The following is a 27,280-nucleotide window of genomic DNA, read 5'->3' as shown; positions in this document are numbered from 1 at the left end:
GGCAGCATCACTGGAAGCATTCTCATAGGATATAGGAGATGGGGCAGGATATTCATTTTGATTAATGCTATTCTACCCAGCCAGGAAATTGGCAGGTCTCCCCATCGCTGGAGGTCCTGCCTTATCCTTTCCAATAAATACACAAAATTAGCCTTATACAACTGACCAAATACTGGAGTAATAAAAATGCCTAAATATAAGAAGCCCTCCAGGGACCAGCGAAAGGGAAAAAGGGAACCGTCCGCTAAGCGGGGTATCACAGCAAGGCCACCCATTGGCATTGCCTCCGATTTTGAAAAATTAATTTTATAGCCTGAGAATGCACTAAATGTATTAATAACTTGGATTAAGCGAGGTATGGACATCAAAGGGTTACTGAGGAATAGAAGAACATCATCTGCATAAAGGGTAATTTTATGTTTACCTGTACCAATCCTTGGGGCCACTATATTAGGATCAGCTCGTATCGCTTCTGCTAGTGGTTCAATTATTAGCGTGAATAACAATGGCGAGAGGGGACATCCCTGACGGCAGCCCCTACCCACACTGAAGCTATCCGTGCCTAATCCATTGGTAACCACAACTGCTTTGGGATCACTATACAATGTTGAGACCCATTTGGTAAACACCTGTCCAACGCCAAACCTCTCCAATGTGTAAAATAAATATGACCATTCGACCCTATCAAATGCCTTTTCCGCGTCTAATGAAACCACTACTCCTGGTATCTTTCCCTGATGACAAGCTTGAATCATATTCAGAGCCCTTCTAACATTATTGGATGATCTACGGCCCTTAATAAACCCCGTCTGATCCTCCTTTATAATATGTGGCAGTATCCTTTCTAGTCTCAGTGCTAACGTTTTAGAGAGGATTTTAAAATCTACATTTAGCAAGGATATTGGTCTGTATGATGTACAATCTTCTGGGTCCTTTCCTTTTTTGAGGATAAGAGAGATATTTGCCTCTTTCAGCGAAGGCGGGAGACAGCCCTGACTATATGCATAGTTATACATGTCCTTAAGTGGACCAACCAGTATTTCTGTAAATTCTTTATAGAATTCAGCTTGAAAGCCATCTGGGCCCGGCGTCTTACCGTTTTGAAGGTGCCTAATTGCATCAACTATTTCTTGGGGTGTAAGAGGAGCATTTAGGACCGATACTTGTTCTGGAGTTAGGTCTGGAAAAGTCAAATTTTTAAAACATGACTGCATCCTCTTCGTCCTATCTTCACAATCCTGTGATTTATATAACTCAGAATAGAATTTTCTAAAGGTCGCATTAATCTTTTTATGATCATGAGTCAAAATACCCGTACTTTCCTTGATAGACATAATAGTCTGAGGGGCCTTTTTTTTCTTTGCAAGAAATGCTAAGTATCTACCCGATTTGTCGCCATATTCATATAACCTTTGCTTTGCAAATAATATTTCCCTCTTAGCCGTTTGAGTAAGTGTAGTATTTAGAGCTGACCATTAAGTTTAAGTCTTGCCTTGATTTGCTTTTCCAAAATGCAGCACCTCACATCTATCTAAATTAAACTCCATCTGCCACTCCTCAGCCCAATGGCTCATCTGATCAAGATTCCATTGTAATCTGAGGTAACCTTCTTTGCTGTTCACTCCACCTCCAATTTTGGTGTCACCTGCAAACTTACTAACTATACATTTCCTACATTCACATCCAAATCATTTACATAAATGACAAAATGTAGTGGACACAGCACAGATTCTTGTAGCACTCTGCTAGTCATAGGCCTCCAGTTTTAAAATCTCTCACCTCCACCACCAACACCCTATCTTCTTGAACTATCTTCGAGCCAGTTCTGTATTCAAATGGCTCGTTCTCCCAGTGTTCCATGGGGAACCTTGTCAAATGCCTTACTGGAGTCCATACAGATCACGCCCACCACTCTGCCCTCAATCCTGTTACTTCCTCAAAAGACTCAAGTTCATGAGATGACTTCCCATGCACAAAGCCATGTTGACTGTCCCCAAACAATCCTTGCCTTTCTAAACACATGTAAATTCTGTCCCTCAGGATTCTCTCCAACAACTTGCCCAACTCAGATGTCAGGCTCACCAGCCTATAGATCCCTGGCTTTTCCCTACCATCTTTTTTTAAAACAGTGGCACCACGTTTGCCAACCTCCAGTCTTCCGGCACCTCACCTGTGACTATCGATGATACAAATATCTCAGCAAGGGGCTCAGCAATCACTTCCCTAGCTTCCCAGAGTTCTAGAGTACACTTGATCAGGTCCTGGGGATTTATCCACCTTTATGCAATTCAAGACATCCAGCACCTCTCTCTTTGTAATATCGACATTTTTCAAGAAATCACCATCTATCTCCCCACATTCTGCCTTCCATGTTCTTCTCCATAGTAAATACAGATACAAAATACTTGTTTATTATCTCCCCCATTTCCTGTGGCTCCACACGTAAGCTGCCTTGCTGATCTTTGAGAGCCCTACTTCCTCCCTAGTTACCCTTTTGTCCTTAATGTATTTATACAAACCCTTTGGATTCTCCCTGACCCCATTTGCCAAAGCGCTCACACCTCTTTTCTGCCCTGATTTCCCTCATTAGTCCTACTGCCTTTATACTCGAATGGTTCTCAACCTCTCCCGTCTATACCTGATGTGTTACCTTTTCTTAATCAAAACCTCAATTTCTCTAGTCATCCAACATTCCCTACACCTACCAGCCTCTCCTTTCACCCTAACAGGAATATACTGTCTCTGGACTCTCATTAACTCATTTCTGAAAGCTTCCCACTTTCCAGCTGTCCCTTCACCTACCCCCAATCAGCTTTTGAAAGTTCTTGCTTAATACTGTCAAAATTAGCCTTCCTCCAATTTGGTTTAAATCCATTTTCCTGCCTGCTCATCATAGCTCTTATCAGAAACTTCCGTATTTCTGGGGCAATGAGTTCCACAGATTCACAGCCCTCTGAGAAGCAGTTTCTCCTCACTTCAGTTTTGAACCTACCTCCTCTCTCTCTGTATCTATGACCTCTTGTTCTAGATTGTCCCATAGGGAGGAAAACACCTGTTCAATGTCAACTTTATCAATCTTCTTTAGCACTCAATACATATCAGATCCTCCCTCACTCTTCTGAACTCCAGCAAGTAGAAGCCCAAGTTAATCAACAGCTCCTCATGAGACAGCCCTTTCATCCCTGGAATCAACATGGTGAATCTCCTCTGAACTGCTTCGAGTGCCATCACATCCTTCATTAAGTAAAGAAACCAAACCTGGACATACTACTCCAGCTGTGGTCTCACCAAAGCCTTATATAATTGGAACCACACTTCTTTACTTTCATAATTCAGTCCTTTTACAATAAATGCCAGGATTCCATTTACCTTTCATATTATATGCTGTGACTGCGTACCCACTTCCTGCAATTCATACACATGGCCATCCATATGGCCTCTACATTGACACACTTTGAATCTGCATTCAACTTAATTAACAATTTGTCCCTTTTTACCAGCTGAAATGGACAACCTCACACTTATCCACATTAAACCCCATCTGCCAGATTCTGGCCCATTCTCCTTGCCTATCAACATTCATCTATAGACTTTTTCTCCTTGTCACAGCCTGCTTTCCTGCCTACTTTAATATCTACTGAGAATTCTGCTATGTTACACTTTGCAGCTATGTTACACAGGTTCCTGAAGAAGGGCCTGTGCCCGAAACGTCGAATCTCCTGTTCCCTGGATGCTGCCTGACCTGCTGTGCTGTTCCAGCAATAAAGTTTCAACTATGTTACACTTTGCCCCTGCTTGCAGAAGCATATATATTATATACAGCAAACTTTGTTTTAGTGACACCTTATGAACTGGCGCTCTATAAATGACAAATCACATACAAACATTGGAAGTTTACTCTATCATCTTTGCAATGTCCAAGTAGACAGTTGAGGGTGGAAGGGGAAAGGCACTCCACTGGTAAATTTTAATTAAGCCCAAGTTGCTTTATTATTTAAGTGAGTTATGCTGTGAATAAAGTATAACAGTGATGTGTATACCTCCTGCATTATCTGATTTATGTAGTTACGTGTACCTATGTTCAGTGAAGAGCTTTGTTTGCAAGTACAGGCAGCCATAGTAAGCAAGGACATACAGATCATCGGATGCTTAGATAAAGCAAGGCATACAAGGTTATGGCGGTACAGGGGGTGCAATAAGCAAGAACATGATTTGAAGTTAGAGTCCATTCAGTCTAATAGCGGCAGGGTAGAAGCTATTCTTGAACGTGTTGGTGTGTGTTCAAGCTTCTAGATCTTCTACCTAATGGAAGAGATTGTAGGAGAGCATTACCGGGGTAGGAGGGTTATTTGATGATGTTGGCAGCCGTTTCATGGCAACAAGTAGTGTAAACGGAGTCCATTGATGGGAGGTTGGCTTCCATGATTGTCTGGACTGTGCACACCTTTCAATAGTTTCTTTTGGTCCTGGACAGAGCAGTTGCAGTACCAGGATATGCAACTGGATAGTATGCTTTCTATGGAGCATCTGTAAAAGTTGGTGAGGGTCCTTATGGACATCTCTTTTTATGAGTATTTGTTTTTATATAGATTACATGGACCTCTTGAGCAACTTGCGAACGTGTATCGGGTATAAGCAGGCATGGAAAGAGTTAACTTCTGAGTTTTGTGAAAGGCGTTCAGCTGAGCATGACTCAGATCAGATAAGAACATGCAGTTAACAATGGGGTGCTGGAAACAAGGGTAATGAGTTAACAAGGTGGAAAAGTAGTCATTGTGTAGAGCCATTTAACAATATTGGAAGCATTCAGTATGTAAGGTCAGATAACAAGGGGAAAGTATCCATTATATGAATCCAGTTAACAAGGTTAAGAACATTCATTGTCTAACAGCAGACGGCTTCATCTCTATTATTGACACTCAATGATTATAATGGTCACCCAATTAATAAGTAGGTTGCCTTATCCGGATGCTCCTCCCTGTAAAATGACTATATAGTTCATGAAGAAACTCTTGTTCAAGAGAAGATCGGAAACCCATGTCCCTGCGCACATGGGCGATGTCGATATCTCTCTCTCTCTCTCTCTCGGAATAAAGAAAGGTAAAACTACAGTGTCACCTATGTTTTGCTTTGACTGAAGGGGGAACAGGATGACAAACTGGAATAATTGATCAACCAGCACACCTGTTCCCATGAGTACCAGTTAATAAAACGTTTGCTGTATATAAAAATCATACCTTACATTACACTAAAGTCAGATGAGAAATTGCCCATATACAACAGACAACATACAGACATTACATCACGTACTGCAATTATGAATTAGGTCACCAACTCCTTCTGGACTATAGTGCTGCTCTCTTGAGTGTTATGGACCAGGCCAGATCTCTCAAAACATGTCAAGAAGGTAGCCCAGACCCTAACTTTGCTATTTAAGCAGGTGTAAAGTGGATATTCCAGGAGAGAATCAGCTGGTCAAACCACTTAGTTTTAAACAAAACAGAATTAATTTAGAAGATTACTGAATGAAACATGAACAGAGAACGGAATACAGAATAACTTATCCTATCTGAAAACCCAACAGATCATCCCAACTTAATGATGCTGTTCGAAATACTTGCAATAATCCCCCGAAACACCCCTACCACAAAAGATAAAATCAAACAAGTTCTTACACGATAAAAGTCAGAGAGAGAGTACCAGCTAGGACCTGCTTCTGGGTCCACCAATTTTTGCACTACTGCTAAAAACAAACCAGAGAAAAGCTGAGCTGGGAGAACTGGCCACACCCCTTTCATTGGACAAGTGTTTTTTTTGGAACTTGAAAGCCTTCTGCTTGAGGGAGTATCTGTCAGCTATTATCAAATTGGCGCTGAAACCCTTCAACCTCTAGATTGTTCAGAGTCCGTCATTTACAACCTCTGAAAAAAAAGATTGCATAACCTTGTTAAAGGAGCAGTTTCGTCATGAGAGAGATGACCTGCTATGGTTTAACCAAAGGGTCACCATGCCATAGGTTGAGAATTAAAATGCTTCATGGTAACTTCAACCAGTGCAGAGTCTGAACCAACATTGTAGGCACAATTCTGCATCACAAACCAGCCATCCAGACAAGAAGGGTTGCAATAGTTACAGATCATCGCAAACCTTCAAACTCAAGCAATTTGAAGCCTTGCAAAATGACTGAAATCACAGTTGAATATCTTGTTAAACTTCTATACAGAAAGACAATGTCTAGAGCAAGGCTGATAGATCACTACAATTAACATGGATGACTGTTTAACAGATCCTGGGTCAAAGCAGCAAAGACTTCAACATGAACAAAACAATCCTAACTTTCAGTTGTCAGTGCTCTGGGAAACAAAGGTTCACATATAAATTCATGCGATATTTGATCAGGTCTGTGATATTATTTAAGGATTATGAACAGTATTTAGAAAGATAATCAAGATCTAATTATCTCCTTGCCCAAATGCAAACGAGCATCAGAACAGATGCTGAGGATTGAAAAGATGGAAAAGACTGAAAACCTATGGAGAAAGGAAAATGAAGCCTGCTAGGTTAAGGGTTTCACCTGAACCATTATCTTGTTCTTCTACCCACTGATACTGCCCAAACGATTAAACTTTGCACCACAATGCTCTTGTTTCAGATTTCAGCATCTGCATTTGTTTTGGCTACAGCGCTGAAGTTTTGCTGTGTATTAGGTATACAAGCTGTTAACAGCAAAACTATATCAAGGCCATACCCTATTAATTTCATTTAATTTGAAAGTCTTTCTAGACTTGCAAAGTTTAAACTTAATCCTGAACATTTTCTAGTAATTGTGCTGATAGCATTGGGTTTATGGCAGCAGATCAAATAATTTTCTTCACCTGCACATAATGTGAAGTAAGGAATAATTCCATGAATCAATCTATCTCCTCTTCAAATACTTGCAGTAATGTAGACTCCACTATTCTCATTGCACAAACCACAGTTTTGGAATTGGAAAGTTATGTTAAGGTTGGTCTGGCCTCTTCTTGCGTACTGTGTACAGTTCAGGTTGCCCTGCCACAGAAAGGATATTATTAAATTGGAGAGGATGCAGATAAGATTTACCAGGACTGGATGGTTTGAGTTATAAGGAGAGGCTAGATAGGCTGCGATCATTTGAAGCGTAGGAGGTTGAAGGTTACCTTATAAAGAGTTTGCAAAATCACGAGGGGAATAGATAAGATGAATAGCTAAGATTTTTCTTTAGAATAGGAGAGTTCAAACATAAAATTAAGGAGACAGGAGAAAGATTTAAAAGGGACCTAAGGGGCAACTTTTTCAAAGGGTGGTTTGCATGTGAAATGAACTGCCAGAGGTAGTGGTAGATGCAGGCACAGTTACAACATTTAAAAGATATTTGGACAGGTACACGAATAGAAAATGTTTACAAGGATACGGGCCAAACGCAGGCAAGTGAGACTAGTTTAGTTTGGAAAACTTGGTCGGCATAGACAAGTGGGACAAAGAGTCTGTTTCTATGCTATATGACTCTGACTCTATCACTGCCTTCTGTGTGTTACCAATCCACAGTCTATGTTAGGTCATTATCCCAATATTGTGAACTGTTATTTTGTGCAACCAACTTTAAGGTGGTACCTTATTGAACATCTTCTGGAAATCCAAATACATTTTAATTACCAGTTCACTTTTATTAACTTTGCTTGTTCTATCCTGAAAGAAGTCTAGCAATTTTGTCAAACAAGATTTCCCTTTCATAAAACAATGCCGCCATTCCAACTGTCCTCTTTCAAATGGATTCTAGCATTTTCTCAATGACAGATGAGAGATGAACGGACTTGTCTTTCGCCCCTTCAGTTTGTGAAGTAATCTGTGTCTCAGCTAGAAACCATTAACTCTATTTGTTATCTTTGAAAGTTTATAGTGTTGTCCACTGTGAAGACCAATAAAAAATATTAGTTTAAATTAAAACCTATTTTCATGTTTCCCATTATTTCCTAGTTGCAGTTCCAAGGGTCCCTCATTACTCTCTTAGCTCTTTTCTTTTGATACACCCACAGAAACTCTTGTTGTTTGTCGATTGCATGCCAGTTTACTTCCTTATTCAAAATCTCCACCCCGCACTCCCATTAGTTTTTAGTGCTGGTTCTGAAAACACGACCAATCCTACCAGCTCTTACTGATTTGTATGTCTTAGTTTTGAATGGATTCTCTTCTTTACAGCTGTTAACCACCATTGTCATTCTTCTTACTGAGTCCTTCCTTTTGACTCGAAGGAATTTTGCTGAGCATTATGAAATATCTGCTTCAATGTCTGTCTCTGCTCGTCTCACCTACCCCCGTGGTCGGCAACTCTTCCTTCATATCTCTGTACATGACCTTCTTTAAATTCAGGACATTGCAAATTAAATTTGATGGAGAGCAAGCCAATGTTGTGTTAATGGTCACTATACCCTGGAAGCTTAACTACAAGATCTCTTTGCAAATCTAGCAATGTCATAAGGTCACTTTGAAATGTACTCTACAAATTTGTCTTCCCTTTTACACTTGCCAACCTGATTTGTCCACTCAATAAGAAGAACAAAGTCATCCCTGACTACTGTTGTGACCTTCTTAAATGTCTCCATTGTTTCCCCCGTTTGTAGTTAGACTACAATGAGACAACTCCTCAGGGACCAAGAGACTCCTCCTACTCATGACTCATTTTCCTGACTACTCCGGATTTCCAATCAAATTAATTGCACACCATAATCAATTGGACCAAAGAAAAAGGGAGATTTTAGGGCTCAAAACAGTAGTAATCCAAGAGGTGTACCAAATGTGCAAGAGCAACTTCAAAAGGAAATCATGAGAGCAAAAAGGGAGCCTGAAAGGATAATAGCAAGTAAAACGAAGGATAGCCCTCAGTTATTTTACAAGTCCATTAAAGGTAAAATGATAACTAGGAAAAGAGGTATCCCTCTCCTGCCCCATTAAGGATCACAGTGATAATGTGTTCGTGGACCACAAGACTAAAAGATGGAGTACCAGAATTAGGCCACAAGATCTTAAAAATAGGATAAAAGGCCGGTACAACATCAAGAGCCGAAAAGCGTGTACTGTGCTACACTGTTCTATATTATGATACCTTTTTGAACCCAATTCTCCCGCCTTCTCTCTGTAACCTTCGATCCCCTTATTAATCAAGGACCTATTTCTGTCTTCAATACACTCAATGACATGGCATCCAAGCCCGCTGCAGCTCTGAGGATTCACCATATTCTGGCTGAAGAAATTCCTCTTCATCTCACTTCTTGTCCGTTGCTGGTGTCTTCCAATGTGAACACTGATGCTAAGTACCTATTCAGTTCCTCTGCTATTGCTTGTTTCACCATTACTACTTCTCCAGCCTCATTTTCCAGTGCTCCAGTATCCACTCTTAACTCTCTTTCACCTTTTAGATAAAAAAAATTCCTATAACCTTTCATATTATTAGATAGCTCACTTACTTCAACTTTTAAAAAGTTATTCTTTGCTGGATACCCAATTTTCTTGGCTTCCCATTAATCTTCACCACACTATTTTCTTTGCTTTTATATGGTTCCTAACATCCCTTGTTAGCCAGGGTTGCCTCATCCTCCTCTTACGATGTTTTTTTCCTCCTTGGGATGAAGTTCAACTATGCCTCACAAATTATCACCAGAGTCTTCTTCCATCACTGCTCCACTGTCTGCCCTGCGATTCTCCCCTTCCAATCAACTCTGGCCAGCTCCTCCCTCATGTCTTGGTAGTTAGTTTTACTCGACCATAATGCCATCACATCTGATTCCAGTTTCTCCCTCTCAAAATGCAGAGTGGATTGTCACGTTATGGTCACTAGTCCCTAGGGGTTTCTTCACCTTCAGCTCTCTAATTAAATCTGCCTCATTACACATCACTAAATCCAGAATTGTCTATTGCCTTGTGGGTTGTACCACAAGCTCGTCCAAAAACACCATCTCACGGGATTCCATGAGTTCTTTTTGAGATCCACTACCAACCTGATTGTCCCAATCCACCTGCATATTGAAGTAGTTTTCCATGATTATTGAAATACTGCCTTTCTGACATGCTTGCTCTATCTCTTGATTTATTCTCTGTCCCACATCCTGACTACTGCTCGGAGGTCATACACAAATCCCATCATGTTCTTTACTCCTTTGTTGTTCCTCAACTCAACCCACACAGATTCTACACCTTTCAACTCTTTATCACAATTTATTAATGAGGGAACCTCAGCCCCCTGCCCATCAGCCAGTCCTTTCAATAAGACATGCATCCTTAGATATTTAGTTCCCAGCTCTGATCCCTTTGTAGGCAGGTTGATGATACCCACAACAGGATGTTGCCAATTTCAATCCAGTTAAAAATCACAACACCAGGTTATAGTCCAACAGGTTTAATTGGAAACACACTAGCTTTCGGAGCGACGCTCCTTCATTAGGTGGTAGTGTTTCATATACCGCATGCATTTAAATATAACCCCCTCAAGTCTTGCATTGACTGTCCCTGTTTTCTTAGGTGCTTCCTTATCTGAAGTTAGATTCCTGACCCTTTCCAAATGAAAGAAATTGTGATAAAGAGTTGAAATTGTGATAAAGAGATCTGGAAACTTTAACCTCTGCTGATCCCTTTCTGACTTTAACTTTTTCCATACTTTTCCATGCAACAGAACCCACCCACTTCACTATGTAGTTTAAAGCATTAATCGATATGTGCTCATTATGCATAGCCAGTGGACAAGCATAGGGTTCTAAATGAATATTGTGTGTCAGTGCTCACTAGTGAGAGAGATGATATGGGTATGAAGGTCGGGGAAAGGGCTGTGGTATGATTAAATCAATTAGCACAGACAGAGAGGAGGGTCTGAGTTGTCTAGCAGGCTTAAAATTTGATAAATCCCCAAGGACAGCTGAAACGCATCCTGTGCTGTTAAGTGAGATAAGTCCATCTGATTTTCTGCTAACTCCCTTATCGGTGGCAAATAGAATTCAATTTGGTTAAGTCTCAGGTGTAGCACTTAGAACAAAGGTGACAAGGGGATACATGACCAGTAGGACCCTGGGAAGCATTGCTCAGAGGAATCTTGTTGTGCATGACCACCAGTCCCTTCAGACAACAAGATAGGAGATCAAGTGGTTAAGGTAGCATATCGGACAAATGCCTTTAATATCTGAGGCACAGAGTTTGAAAACAGGGAAGTTACGCTGGAACTGTAAATAACATTGTTTAGGCTACAGAGTATTGTATGCAGTTCTCCAATTCTAGAAGAAATGCGATTGTACTGGAAAGGTGCAGGGATCTACCAGGATTAGATTAGATTACAGGATGTCGCCTGGGCTCGAGAGTTTTAGTTATCAAGAAAGATTGAGTAAACTGGTGTTGTTTTTCTTGGAGCCGAAGAGACTGTGGGGAGTTACAAGTGAGATGCATACATTGAGGGGCATTGATAGTGTAGACAGGAAGGAACCTTTCCTTTGGTGGAGAACTCAATGATCAGGTGGTGTAGATTTGAGATAAGGGGCAACAAGTTTACAGGAAAAATGTTTTAACCCAAGGCAGGAGATTGACGTGAGCTAATAAAACAAGTATAAATAGCCTCCTTCTGCACCATAACAATTCTGAGATTCTGTGAAAGGCCTCTCACTTTCGTGTCAGGAGGTGGTGAAGTCGATTTTTCAGGTAACCCTTCCTCAGGGCTAGGTGTGGGAGTTGGGGGAGCTGCAGATCCTACACTCATCTCCAGTCCAGAGGAAGGGTCACGCCCGAAATGTCAACTTCACCACATCCTGATGCTGCCTGGCTTGCTGTGTTCTTCCAGTCTCCTACCTGCCTACTTTGGATTCCAGCATCTGCAGTCTTTTGTCCCACTTTTGTGCCCCTGATTACAGTGTAAGTTTGGTGTAATTACGCAGAGGTGTGACTCTGCCCTGAAACTTGAGACCTCCCTCTCTTCCTGATGTTTCGCAGTGTCTGCAGTTCAGGCTCTTGTCATCAAATTTGAACTGAAGTTTCTCATGCAGCCAAAGCTGATATTTATTTTGTTTTGCAATATAACAATCCAGCTTGACCCACTGCAAGTCAGTAACAAATGATTCAAAATCGGCATTAAAGGCCAAAAGTACCTGGGAAGGGGCTATAAAGAGGTGGCACAAGGAATCCAAGCAATGAGATTTTTATGGTTGCCAAAATCTGGAATAACTTCAATATTGTAAAGATGCGAAACCAGTTTTAAATGAAATTCAACCTTGACTCATCCTTAGCGAGATGCCAAATGACTGGCATTACATAACATCAGTTCTCTTTTTGTTTTTACCACAAGCCCCAATGTGTCAGTCCTTAAAGTTTTCACATGATGGTCGAGATTTAAGTCCGTTTAATTATTGATCAATAAATATATGCATTAAAGTAATTTAACTTGTTCAGTTTTCTATTGCTCTACCAAAATATTTAGAAATGCTATAAAATGTGATAGTCAATTCCAATTTCTTGTTTCAAAAGAAGGAGGGCACATCATTTCTCCCTGTGAAAGCACTTTTCTGAAAAGAAAAAGGAACAATCTCAAAAATGAAGAGGTTGCAACTTTGTTGAATTCCCCAATAAAGTCTGCAGTCTGAAATTAGTCCAGATAATCAGAACTGTTAACTGTATAACATTTTCTCATAAACAAATGACTCTGTAACAGATATGAAAACAAATCTACCAGCTTAAATAACTTGCCCTCAGTTATTGCTCTTGTTGTTACTGATGCTAATTCAAGGGTTAAGTCAATCACTTAGCTAAAACAAACAAGGGCAAAAATCCAGTTATGTGAAATAGGAAATGAGACAGATAAGCACGGAGACAAAATCTCATGTCAACAAATTTAAAGAAAAGATCACAAACACAACCCACTTCTACCATAGTCAATTTCCCAATGGGAAGTTACATTGCCCCAGTTGTTTCTGTGCCTACAGATATAGTGAGTAACTAAAACTAATCTCACCTCTAATTGGACAGCGATCAGTTGAATTGAAGATTGTCTTTTAGTTTTCTGGAAATTTAAACTGAGAAGTTAAATAATCCCAAGAATAACTAAGCTGTTCATACAGGAACACCATAGTAATTAAAGCCGAGAATTCAACTTATTTTAAAAGTCACTACAGTTAAAAATCTCAGTCAGAAATGACATGGCATCAGGTTATCATCCAACAGATGTATTTGAAATCACAACCTTTCAGAGTGCTGCTGCTTCGTCAGGTGAAGTGCACCACCCCAGGCCAACACCAGCACCTCCACAATCTTAGTTAAAAACCACAACACTTCTGTCTCTCTCTCTCTCATTTGGTGTGCAGTTTTCTGAATTTTTCACCCTTCATACCTGCATAGCAGATATTTTATAAGAACGCACAACTGTATTTCTTTCTTCTACCATTCTGACAATTGTTTTCCATTCTTATGGATGTCCAGGAAACAAACAGAATGGGTCATGTAGTTGGATTTTATATATCTATTACTTCTACTTGTTTCCAAAACTTTTCTAAAAAAGCAAAGCCAATTTCCACATTCTCTTACCTTCTGCAAATATCACTCAGCAATTTATTGAACTTGACAGTTAACTAAAATTGGCAAGTACTAATTCTTTTGCAATGCATTTTTGAAGTTTACATTGCAGTGACACTCCAGTGGAAATGAGATTCAACTATATTAATGTACTACATACTAAAGCACAAGTATTTGAAAATATATTACCATTAAAAGCTGACAAATACACAATCAGGAAACTCCTGACATAATCAACCAAAGATGGCCTGTACACAATGAGTTCTTTCAGTCAACAATGAGCACATTATTACAGTAGACTGAATACAACATCTCCAGTTTCATCCAATCAAAACAACATATAAAGGGCAGGGTAAAAGAAAAATTATTTTTGCACGATCATATTGCTATCAGTCATGAAAATAATTGATGTTCTGCAGAAGCAATATGATAGGCATCCTGTGGCAACATTTTCAGCAGTAACAGATTACTGATGAATAGAGATTTATCTTATTGAGGATGATTCTTCCTCAGAGATGGCAGGATGAAAGAGATGCCAATGCTGGCTGAGAGTCTGCAGATGAACTAAGGATCTCTACCTTATACTTACACATTCTACCACGGAGAGGACACTGGTGGCCAGTTAAGGGTATTGAAATTGTTCACTTAAACAGCTGCAGTCTTTCACTGTCTCTCAGTGACATTGCTCTGTTGCCCATGAACTGGAGTGGTTCAGTAGATCATTTCAGAGGACAGTTAAGAGTCAAGCACATTGTTCAGAGTCTAGGATAAACATCTCGGCCAAATCAGGTAAGGGAGCCAGTTTTCTTCCCCAAATGACATTTGTGATCTAGATGGATTTTTATAACAGTGATACTTGTCATGGCTATCATTACTAAGACTAGCCTTATATTTCAAATTTTATTCAGTGAACTCTAAAACTATCAACTACCGTGGTGGGATTCAAATCCACAACACCATAGCATTAGCCTGGACTTCTGGTTTATAAGCCAGCAACATGATCACTCGGCACCATTTGCTCACTCTTGTTCACAACAATGTTTTGGCATAAGTTTTGATGAGTTGGCATTTCAGTCACAATTGGGCATCTGCTCCCATGCGTTGATATTAGTGCAACCACACCTTCACAAACTTTGAAACTATCTTGGAAATCCTCCTTTTGATCCCTCCGAACATACGTCTTGAAGTGAAATAGAATATTTGAAATTCTGAAATCAAGCATTTTAGCACCAAGTCCTGTTCACATCAGTTTATGCAAGATACCCATGCTTACTGAGCGTTAAAAGTCAGATTTCCTCTTTTGTCATCCTACTTGATCCACAGAATCTTAAACTGTGTTGAGGTTGTCGTCCTCAGGCCTCAATGTGGCGAAAGTTTTGCTCAAGGTTCAAAACCACACAAATGTCAGAAGGACCACTGCCCAACAGATTTGAATTATTATTCAGTCCAATATCACGATTCTCAAAAACAAAAAATATTTAACTTAAAGCTGAGCTAGTACACAGGACTCTGGGGTGTATGTTATTTACTTTTTGGGTTAGATATCCTCCAATATATGGAAAATGAAAGACTTTTTCAAATACCTCACTGCAAATCTCAATTGGATTTGATCTGGTATAGGACTTTGTGCTACTCAAGGCAAGTTCTGTGCTCTGCTGAATACATCAACTTTGTTGTATTTCTGCAATGATTATTAACTAGTTCAATGTCAGCAGACTGCAGTTCTACTTAAGTAGCGATTGGCTCGATTTCAGCTTTTAGACAGTTGAGGTTAGTGCTGTAGTTATACCTTCAAATAGCATTATTGCAGCATGATAGATTGACAACAGAATCACTGCTATGACACACCCATCTGGCATCTATTTTGAAGGAAAGGGATTTGTGGTGGAGACATTACAAAGTACTGTTACTTGTACACTGTCATAAATTCTGTTACTAAAATTAGTTGGTCTCCCAAAACCCACCAAAGGTCTGTTTGATTAATCATTCAAAAGCCTTTGATTAATAAAGTACATAATTTATAAAAGGGTCAGCATTTTTCTGGGATTGAGTGTGTTGTGAAGAACATGTCAGTTACTCATCTGTGGGTTGGAAGCCATAATCAGACTCTGGAAGCATCTCCACTGCAACTGAAGAGGGCAATTAGTCACCAAGCTAGGGCTTTCTCAACTGTTGATGGTAGTACCATTCCGTACAGGTATTATACTCAACTTGTCACCTTTCTTGAAAATTACAATTGTCATGACATCTCTAAAGGTTGCTTGGAATTTCTTCATTTTGCCAGAGATTCAGAAATTGGTCATTTACCTGAGAAATCTACATTCCTCCTCCATATTTCAACATTTCTAAGAAGCTATATTTCATGGTTTACAGCAGAAATCATTTATTCACCATCAGATTATTGCCTTTCAGTTAGAAGCTGTACTGCAAAAGCAATCACAACCTGCATCAACAAGGCCAAGATAGAAGCCCTTATAAAGCCTGCGTGGAGACAAGGAAGACAAACAAGAAAACAGACAAGGTAGACTCTATTCCGGAAAGCAAAATCCCAAGAATACAGAATTTGTGGATTACAAAAGCAAAATATGCAAATATTAGCACTGGCATCAACCAGGACAAACACATGGAGACTTCATGAATTATCTGCTAAAATCAATTCTGAACTCAAAGCTGTTTAGGACTAACTTTGGATTCTGAGGACAAGGTGAAAGAAATCTTCTATCCTAACCTATATGGACCTTTGCTAACTCACTCTACAGACAAGGTCTTAATTCTTGAGGACATGAGGATGGGATCAACCTCAAAACTTTGGGATGAACACCATTGTTAAACATCATTGGTGTCTTTCTTGTGTGCACTGAAGACATCCTCATGTTTTCTGATAGACATTTTTGCCAAAGATATTTCAAGACATCTAGACAAAGTTCAAAACACTTATATACATGATAGTCAGAACCAGAGACCAGGCATGTGCTTTTGCGAGAGCTGACAAATGCTGGACAGATCTTTAACTCAGTCAGTCTTGGTAGTTGAGACAACCCCTAATTAGGAGCTGAAAATGTGTTGCTGGAAAAGCGCAGGTCAGGCAGCATCCAAGGAACAGGAGAATCAACGTTTCGGGCATAAGCCCTTCTTCAGGCTTATGCCCGAAACGTCGATTCTCCTGTTCCTTGGATGCTGCCTGACCTGCTGCGCTTTTCCAGCAACACATCTTCAGCTCTGATCTCCAGCATCTGCAGCCCTCACTTTCTCCTAATTAGGAGCTGACAGCCACAATAGATATGGAAAACATTCCAGGTCATTCACACAATACAGTGCTCACATGAAATAGCATCCAAGACAACCGGCAACCTTTGAAGTCAATCCTCTTTTAACATGTCAAGAAATCCTAAGACATCTCGAAAAGGCATCAAAATGATTTGATCAAAACACATAATGCAAGTTCGTTATTTACAATTCGTCAGTATTACAAATCTGGCAAGTGTTCAAACTTCAGGGAAACGTCTGCCAAACAGGCAACGTCAAGCTCACCAGAGATCCCGCAGTATGAAACAGAAACAGTGGCGAGAAATGCAATACAGGGGACTCGGCCCTTACCAAAGCATGATTCGGAGATGCCGGTGTCGGACTGGGATGTACAAAGTTAAAAATCACACAACACCAGGTTATAGTCCAACAGGTTTAATTGGAAGCACTAGCTTTCGGAGCGACAATCATCTGATGAAGGAGCGTCGCTCTGAAAGCTAGTGCTTCCAATTAAACCTGTTGGACTATAACCTGGTGTGTGATTTTTAACTTACCAAGGCAATACCAGATCTCTGGAGCCTCAGCTCAAGGACCAACAGCAATGGAGCCAACATGGTGACCTGCTGCAGTCCCTCAGTGACAACCATCGAGGGGCTCTCCGCGCAAAGCGCCCATCATACCATGGCATTGGAGCAGCTCAAAGCACTGCTGGCGAACAACACCAACCACCGGCGCCGATAGCTCTGATAGCGCAACGCCAGACCGGCCTCTGATTCACGGTCACGGCCGCCATCGCTGCCTTTCGGCTCCATCATTCCCGAGACCCGGCAACACAGCCGCCACCGCGCAGGCGCCCCATCCACTGCACACGTCCACATGGTCCTCGACCAATCGGCTGAGGGCAACGGCGCCTGAGATCCCGTGATCAGCCACACCTGGTAACCGGCAAAACCCGGCACCGGATCTCCTCCCATTCCCCAGCAACTGGCAATGGAACCACTCCCATTCCCCAACAACCCGGAAAACCCAGCATTGGATGCTGCCTGAACTGCTGTGCTCTTCCAGCACCACTGATCCGGAATCTGGTTTCCAGCATCTGCAGTCATTGTTTTTACCTCGGAAAACCCAGCACCAGATCCACTCCCATTAAACCACCAGAAAACCTGGCACTTGATTCACTCCCGTCCCTCAAACAGCGCAAAACTGATTCTGGATTCAGGATCAATGGTGCTGGAAGAGCACAGCAGTTCAGGCAGCATCCGAGGAGCTCCAGCAAAATCGACGTTTCGGGTAAAAGCCCTTCATCAGGAATAAACCTTTTATTCCTGATGAAGGGCTTTTGCCCAAAACGTCGATTTTGCTGAAGTTCCTCGGATGCTGCCTGAACTGCTGTGCTCCTCCAGCACCATTGATCCAGAATCTGGTTTCCAGCATCTGCAGTCATTGTTTTTACCTTGATTCTGGATTCACTCAAATTCCTCAACCTATGCAAAATCCGGCTCTTGATCCGCTCCATTCCTCACCCATCACAAAACCTGACTCCGGATCCACTCCTATTCCTCTAACACCACAAAACCCAGTTCAGAATCCATACCCATTCTTTAACTACCGGAAATCCAACTCTGGATCTACTCCCATTCATCCTACCACATAACGCAACGACTGATCCACTCCCATTCCTCAAACAATGCAAAACTCAGCTCAGGCGACACTCCCATTCCTCAAGCGCAGCATGGTCGTTCAGTGGTAAATACTGCTGGTTCATAGTGCCAGGGATCTGGGTTTGATTCCAGACTGGGACAAGTGTCGACATGGAATTTCTACATTCTCTCCATGTCTGTATGGGTATCCATCAGGTGCTCCAGTTTCCTCCCACAATTCAAAGATGTACAGGTTAGATGGATCCACCATAGTAAATGTGGGATGACAGGGTGAAGGTGGGTCTTCAAAGACGTGCTTCAGAGGGTTTATGCAGACTCCATAGTCCGAATAGCTTCTCTCTCTGAATTATAGGAATTCTATTATTCTAACTACCACAAAACCTTGCTGTGAATCCACTCCCATTCCTCAACTATTACATATCTCAGAAATGATTTCACACCCATTAATTGGCAGGATGGTCGGAACAATGCAAGGGCAATCAAGGACATAGACCGGGACTAACATAGTATTAAGGGCTTGGATGAGGAAGAATTTAGGAGAAAGTGACGACTGCAGATGCTGGAGATCAGAGCTGAAAATGTGTTGCTGGAAAAGCGCAGCCGGTAAGGCAGCATCCAAGGAACAGGAGAATCGACGTTTCGGGCATCAGCCTTCAGGAATGAGGAAAGTGTGCCAAGCAGGCTAAGATAAAAGGTAGGGAGGAGGGACTTGGGGGAGGGGCGTTGGAAATGCGATAGGTGGAAGGAGGTTAAGGTGAGGGTGATAAGCCGGAGTGGGGATGGGGATGGAGACGTCAGGAAGAAGATTGCAGGTTAGGAAGGTGGTGCTGAGTTCGAGGGTTGGGACTGAGACAAGGTGGGGGGTGGGGAAATGAGGAAACTGGAGAAATCTGAGTTCATCCCTTGTGGTTGGAGGGTTCCTAGGCGGAAGATGAGGCGCTCTTCCTCCACCCGTCGTGTTGCTATGGTCTGGCAATGGAGGAGTCCAGGGCCTGCATGTCCTTGGTGGAGTGGGAGGGGGAGTTGAAGTGTTGAGCCACGGGGTGGTTGGGTTGGTTGGTCTGGGTGTCCCAGAGGTGTTCTCTGAAATATTCCGCAAGTAGGCGGCCTGTCTCCCCAATATAGAGGAGGCCACATCGGGTACAGCGGATGCAGTAAATGATGTGTGTGGAGGTGCAGGTGGAGAATAGGCAAAACGTGACCTGTTGGGGATATAAGGCAGGGCAAATGGCTGAGGTGTTAGTGGGGGAGCACTTTGGGACAGGTCATTATAATTCTATTAGTTTAACTTGTGCTCCAGATCTTTCCTTTCCCATTATTTTAAAGTTCTAAATTGGGGCATGGCCAATTTTGATGGTATTAGACAGGAACTGTCAAAAGTTGATTGGGGGAGGCTGTTGACAGGTAATGGGATGTTGATGGATTACACCAGACCCTCTTAAAAATATTTTAAGAAGATAGCCAAGAGCCTAACATTTTCTTATTTTAAAGGTAAATGTGAAGTGGCTGTTCCAGATGTGATGCACTCATCAAATCACTCAGTGTTAAGCATAGAGTCATACAATCATAGGTATGTACAGCACAGACACAGACACTTCAGTCCAACTTGTCCATGCTGACCAGATATCCCAACCCAATCTAGTCCCACCTGCCGGCACCTGGCCCATTTCCCTCCAAACCCTTCCTATTCATATACCCATCCAAATGCTTTTTAAATGTTGCAATCGTACTAGCCTCCACCACTTCCTCTGGCAGCTCATTCCATACATGTACCACCCTCTGAGTGAAAAAGTTGCCCCTTAGGTCTCTTTTATATCTTTCCATTCTCACCCTAAACCTATGCCCTCTAGTTCTGAACTCCCCACCCCAGGGAAAAGACTTTGTCTATTTATCCTATCCATGCTGCTCATGATTTTATAATCCTCTGTAAGGTCACCCCTCAGCCTCCGACGCTCCAGGGAAAACAGCACCACCCTGTTAAGCCACTCCCTATAGTTCAAATCCTCCAACCCTGACAAAATCCTTACAAATCTTTTCTGAACCCTTTCAAGTTTCACAACATCTTTCCGATAAGAGGGAGACCAGAATTGCACGCAATATTCCAACAGTGGCCGAACCAATGTCCTGTACAGCCGCAACATGACCTTCCAACTCCTGTACTCAATACTGTGACCAATAAAAGAAAGCATACCAAACGCCTTCTTCACTGTCCTATCTACCTGCAACTCCACTTTCAAGGAGCTATGAACCTGAACTCCAAGGTCTCTTTGTTCAGCAACAGTCCCTAGGACCTTACCATTAAATGTGTAAGTCCTGCTAAGATTTGCTTTCCCAAAATGCAGCATCTCGCATTTATCTCCACCTGCCACTTCTCAGCCCATTGGCCCATCTGATCAAGATCCTGTTGTAATCTGAGGTCACCTTCTTCGCTGTCCACTCCACCTCCAATTTTGGTGTCATCTGCAAACTTACTAACTATACCTCTTATGCTTACATCCAAATCATTTATATAAATGATGAAAAGTCATGGCCCCAGCACCGATCCTTGTGGCACCCTACTAGTCACAGGCCTCCAGTCTGAAAAACAACCCTCCACCACCACCCTCTGTCTTCTACCTTTGAACTACAGTTCTGTATCCAAATGGCAAGTTTGACATCTATTCCATGAGATCTAACCTTGCTCATCAGACTTCCATGGGGAACCTTGTCCAATGCCTTACTGAAGTCCACATAGATCACATCTACCGCTCTGCCCTCATCAATCCTCTTTGTTACTTCTTCTAAAATCTCAATCAAGTTTGTGAGTTATGATTTCCCACCCATAAAGTCATGTTGACTATCCCGAATCAGTCCTTGCCTTTCCAAATGCATGTACATCCTCTCCTTCAGGATTCCCTCCAACAACTTGCCCACCACCAACATCAGGTCCCTGGTCTATACTTCCCTGGCTTGTCCTTACCAACCTTCTTAAACAGTAGCACCACATTAACCAACCTCCAGTCTTCTGGCACCTCACCCGTGACTATCGATGATACAAATATCTCAGTAACAGGCCCAATAATCACTTCCCTAGCTTCCCACAGAGTTCTAGGGTACACCTGGTCAGGTCCTGGGGCTTTATCCACTTTTATGCGTTTCAAAAACACTATAGTTAAAATACAAATGAAAGAAGGAGGAATTTAGAATAACAACTACTAGAAAAACCTAAATCAAATAATTGATACAGTGTTGTGGTTCTGTTCGCCGAGCTGGGAATTTGTGTTGCAGATGTTTCGTCCCCTGCGAGAGATACCCCCGCAATTTCATCAACAGATGCCTAAGGGAAAGACAACGGAACAAGGACATGCCACAACCCAAAGGACTAGCCACACTACCATACATCAAGAGCATTTCCGAACTGACAGCCAGACTACTGCGACCACTAGGACTCATAACAGTACACAAACCAACAGCCACTCTCAGACAACAACTCACCAGGATGAAGGACCCGATACCCAGCATGAGCAAAACCAATGTAGTGTACAAAATACCATGCAAGGACTGCACAAAACACTACATAGGACAAACAGGAAGACAGCTAACGGTCCGCATCCATGAACACCAACTCGCCACGAAACGACACGACCAGCTATCCTTAGTAGCCACACACGCAGATGACAAGCAACATGAGTTTGACTGGGACAACACTACTATTATAGGACAAGCCAAACAGAGAACAGCCAGGGAATTACTAGAGGCATGGCACTCATCCACAGATTCAATCAATAAGCACATCGACCTGGATCCAATATACCAGCCATGCAGCGGACAGCTGGAACTGACAACCGGAAGTGGCAGGTACAAATCACTATAAATGCCGGAGGAAACATCACAGAAGTGCTTCACAGGAGGCTCCCAAGCACTGAGAATGTCACCTCGACAGGGTTTGAAACATCTGCAACACAAATTCCCAGCTTGGCGAACAGAACCACAACAACAAGCACCCGAGCGACAAATCTTCTTCCAAACTTTGAATTGATACAGTACCTATTTCTAATTAACAGGAAGGTAAATTCAGACACAGATTCTTGCAGGTAATTCTCCAATCCAGGAGGAAACAACAACAAGGGAGATTTCAGAGAATGTAGCAGCCAGGAATCATTTTACAGAGGCTCCAACTCGTCGGAACCAAAATAGCATCTGATCGTTACAGCTAAAAATACCAGAAAGCATGATCTGCGAGAACTGGCCAGTCTCTTTACATTGTTACAACTGCTTTATTGGTCAGAGTATTGAGTACAGGAGTTGGGAGGTCATGTTGCAGCTGTACAGGACATCGGTTAGGCCACTGTTGGAATATTGCATGCAATTCTGGTCTCCTTCCTAGTGGAAAGATGTTGTGAAACGTTAAAGGGTTCAGAAATGATTTATAAAGATGTTGCCAGAGTGGGAGGATTTGAGCTATCGAGAGAGGTTGAATAGGCTAGGGCTGTTTTCCCTGGAGCGTCAGAGACTGAGGGGTGACCTTATAGAGGATTATAAAATCATGGATAGGATAAATAGACAAAATCTTTTCCCTGGGGTGGGGTAGTCCAGAACTAGAGGACATAGGTTTAGAGTGAGAGGGGAAAGATATGAGACCTAAGGGGCAACTTTTTCATGCAGAGGATGGTATGTGTGTGGAATGAGCTGCCAGATGAAGTGGTGGAGGCTAGAATGATTGCAACATTTAAAAGGCATCTGGATGTGTATATGAATAGGAAGGGTTTGGAGGCATATGGGCCAGGTGCTGCCAGGTAGGACTAGATTGGGTTGAGATATCTGGACAAGTTGGACCGAAGCATCTGTTTCAGTGCTGAACATCTCTATGACTCTATGCTTTTAAAAAAACCTAAAGGCCTCTTCTGAATGTTGACTGAGGCCATCTCCTGTGGTCACTTTGGTACCTCTGCCTTCACAACCTCTCTGTAGAAAAAAAACCAGGACAACATAACCTTTTTAAAGTGACAGCATTGTCACAGAGACATCTGGCATGTGGGAGATTCTCAAAAGTGAGATAATGAGAGTTCAGGGACAGCAGGTTCCTGTAAATGTGAAAGGCAAGACTGGCAGGAGTACGAAATATTGGATGACTAGAGATATTGAGGCACTGGTCAAGAAAAAGGAGGCATATGTCAGGTATAAACACCTGGGATCTAGAAAATGTCTTGAGAAATATAGAGGATACAGGATTACACTCAAGGGGAAAATCAAGAGGTCAAAAAATGGACATGAGATTGCTTTGGCAGATAAGATTAAGGACAATCCAAAGAAATTCTGCAAATATTAAAGAAAAAAGAGAACTAGGGAGAGAAGAGGGCCCAGTAAAGATCAGTGAGTCCATGTATGTGTGGAAGCACATGAGATGAGAAAGATCATAAATTAATATTTCACTTCAGTATTTACCATGGAGAAAGATCTAGAAGCTAGGGAACTCGGAAATAAATAGTGATGTCTTGAAAATAATCCACATTACAGAAGAGGAGGTGCAGGAGATTTAAAACACATGAAGGTAGGTATAGGAACACATGTGGGACCTGATCAAGTTGGAACATATCCCAGGACGTTGTGGGAAGCTAGAGAAGAAATTGATGGGCCCCAAGCAGAGATATTTTTATCATCAACAGCCACAGGTGAGGTACTGGAAGACTGGAGAGTGGTTAATGTTACATCATTATTTAGGAAATGCTGCAAGGAAAGGTCAGGGGACTACAGACTGGTGTGCCTGATATCAGTTGTGCTTAAGTTGTTGGAGGGGAGTCTGAGAGTCAGGATCTGCATGCATTTGGAAAGGCAAGGACTGATCAGGGATAGTTAGTATGACTTTGTGTGGGAAATTATGTCTCACAAACTTGATTGAGTTTTTGAAGAGGTGACCAAGAAGATAGCAGAGCGGTAAACATTGTCTACATGGACTTTAGTAAGGCCTTTGACAAGGTTCCATATAGTAGACAGGTTAGTAAGGTTAGATTACATGGGATCCAGGGAGAGCTAACTGTTTGAATACAAAATTAGCTTGACAGTTGGAGACAGAGAGTGGTGGTAGAGGGTTATTGTTCAGACTGGAGACCTGTAACAAGTGGTGTGCCACAACAATCAGTGCTAGGTCCAATGTTATTCATCATTTATTTAAACAATTTGGATGAGAATATAGGAGGCATGGTTAGTAAGTTTGTGGATAACACCAAAATTGGTGTTGACAGTGAAGAAGGTTATCTTAAGCATACAACAAGATCGTGATCAACTGGGCAATGGGCAGAGGAATGGCAAATGAAATTTAATGCAGATAAATGTGAAGTGTTGCATTTTGGTAAGTCGAACCAGTGCAGGACTTACACAGTTAATGGTTGTGCCCAGGGGAATGTTGTCAAACAGAAAGACCTAGGAGCACAGACATATAATTCCTTGAAAGTGGTGTCACAGGTAGACAGAATGTGAAGAAGGCATATGGCACACTTGACTTCATCGGTCAGAGCACTGAGCACAGGAGTTGAGACATCATGTCACGGCCGTACAAGACATTGGTAAGGCTACATTTGGATTTCTACTTACAATTCTGGTCACCCCGCTATAGAAAGGATGTTATTAAACTAGAAAGGGTATAAAAAAGATTTCGAAGGATGTTACTAAGACTGAATGGAGGACGCAACCTTTTCACATAGACGATGATGCGTGATTGGAATAAACTGCCAGCGGAATTGGTAGAGCTAAGTGCAACTACAACAGTTTACAACAGGTTCTAGTTCAGTTCAGGAAACCTGGTCGGCATGGACGGATTCGGCCCAAGGGTCTGGTTCCATGCTCCATGATTCTTTAACAAGTACAAATGACAGAAAGGGGAATAAGAAAAATCATAGGCAAAAGAATCAAAGGTAAGAATCAAGCAAGACCACAGTATAAAATACTGATGATTTGGACAGGAGAAAGTGAGGACTGCAGATGCTGGAGATCAGAGCTGAAAATGTGTTGCTGGAAAAGCGCAGCAGGTCAGGCAGCATCCAAGGAACAGGAGAATCGACGTTTCGGGCATAAGCCCTTCTTCAGGAATGGCTTTCCTGAAGAAGGGCTTCTGCCCGAAATGTCGATTCTCCTGTTCCTTGGATGCTGCCTGACCTGCTGCGCTTTTCCAGCAACACATTTTCAGCTCTGATGATTTGGACATCCTGGTGTTGGACAGAGGTGGACAAGGTCAGAAGTCACATGACACAAGGTTGTAGTCGAACAGATTTATTTGAAATCACAAATTTTAAGAGCACTGCTCCTTTGACAGATGAAATGAAGGGAACCAACAGGCACAGAATTGATAGGCAGAGAGATCAAAAATATCATACAAATGGTGTGAGTGGAGTATCGACAGGCTGAGTAACAAGTTTCTGCAGGTGATGAAAAGTGTCAGACGATGAGAGTAAAATGTCAACAGCTGAATAGGAAATGAAGGGATGACCTATGATCTGATTAATTGAGGCAGAGAGATAATTACAAAAAATTGAAAATAATGTGGTGCCGGGAACATACCAAATGGCTGGAATAACATGATAGACATAAGAGTCGCACGTCCAGGGTCTAACCAAAGTAACAAGTAATCCAAAAATGTGCAAACTAATTAAGGTAGAGAGAGATCATAACAAATTGTCATGTGATAGTGTCAAAACAACAGTAAAGAAGATTTTACAAATACAAAACAGTGTGGTGAGGTTACATTAGCATGACATGAACCCAAGATCACAGTTCAGGCCGTCTTCATAGTACGAAAGTTGGCTATCAGTTTCTGCTCAGCGATTCCGCATTGTTGTTAATCTCGAAAGTCACCTTGGAAGATGCTTACCCGAAAATTGGAGGCTGAATGTCCTTGAACAATTAAGTGTTCCTCAACTGGGAGGGAACATTCCTGCCTGGTAATTGTTGCATGGTGTTCATTCATCTTTGTCCTAATATCTGCATGGTCTTGCCAATATATCATGCCTCAAGTCATCCTTATCTGCAGTGTATGGAGGTAGACAGCATTGACCGAATGTATGAGTACCTGCCATTTATGTGGTAGCTTGTGTTTCCACGTGTAATGGTAATATCCATGTCGATGATCTGGTATGTCTTGTAGAGGAGAAAGTGAGGTCTGCAGATGCTGGAGATCAGAGCTGGAAATGTGTTGCTGGAAAAGCGCAGCAGGTCAGGCAGCATCCAGGGAACAGGAGAATCGACGTTTCGGGCATAAGCCCTTCTTCAGGAATGGGGAAAGTTTGTCCAGCAGGCTAAGATAAAAGGTAGGGAGGAGGGACTTGGGAGAGGGGCGTCGGAAATGTGATAGGTGGAAAGAGGTCAAGGTGAGGGTGATAGATCAGACTGGGGTGGGGGCGGAGAGGTCGGGAAGAAGATCTCAGGTTAGGAAGGCGGTGCTAAATTTTTCCAGCAGGCTAAGATAAAAGTATAGGCCACCAAATAATATCACATTGGGACGGACAACAAACACAGAAATAACTAATGCCTGTAAAAACAGTATGACTATTATCATGGGGGATTTTAATTTATATGTAGGTTGGTTGAACCAGTTTGGTCAGGCAAGCCTTGAGGAGGATTTCATCGAGTGCACCCATGACAGTTTTCCTGAACAGTATGTAATGGAAGCAATGAGAGAGCAAGCCATCATTGATCTGGTCCTGTATAATGAGACAGGAATAATTAATGACCTCAAAATTAAGGATCCTCTTGGAAGGAGTGATCACAATATGGTTGAATTTAGGACACAGATGGATTGTGTGAAGATAAAACGCAATACCAGGATCCTGTGCTTGAACAAGGGGGAC

At 42.0% G+C, this 27,280-nt stretch overlaps 1 protein-coding gene across 3 annotated transcripts in view; it reads right to left on the bottom strand.

The window, feature by feature from the left end:
* Positions 1-22,548, bottom strand: part of slc49a3 (solute carrier family 49 member 3) — a 95,814-nt gene extending 73,266 nt beyond the window's left edge. For 2 of the 3 annotated variants that reach the window (XM_043674546.1, XM_043674547.1), the window contains exon 1: positions 17,481-17,693. In XM_043674546.1, coding sequence (XP_043530481.1) covers positions 17,481-17,678 — 198 coding nt within the window. In that variant the 5' untranslated portion in view covers positions 17,679-17,693. Of the gene's footprint in view, positions 1-17,480; positions 17,694-22,487 lie in introns of those variants that run through there. The other variant, XM_043674549.1, reaches the window with a different exon arrangement.
* Between the last annotated feature and the right edge of the window lie 4,732 nt (positions 22,549-27,280).

Source organism: Chiloscyllium plagiosum, chromosome 32 (assembly GCF_004010195.1).
Source record: "Chiloscyllium plagiosum isolate BGI_BamShark_2017 chromosome 32, ASM401019v2, whole genome shotgun sequence".
In the NCBI taxonomy this organism is placed as follows: Eukaryota; Metazoa; Chordata; class Chondrichthyes; order Orectolobiformes; family Hemiscylliidae; genus Chiloscyllium; species Chiloscyllium plagiosum.
This window is presented reverse-complemented; position numbering and strand designations above follow the sequence as displayed.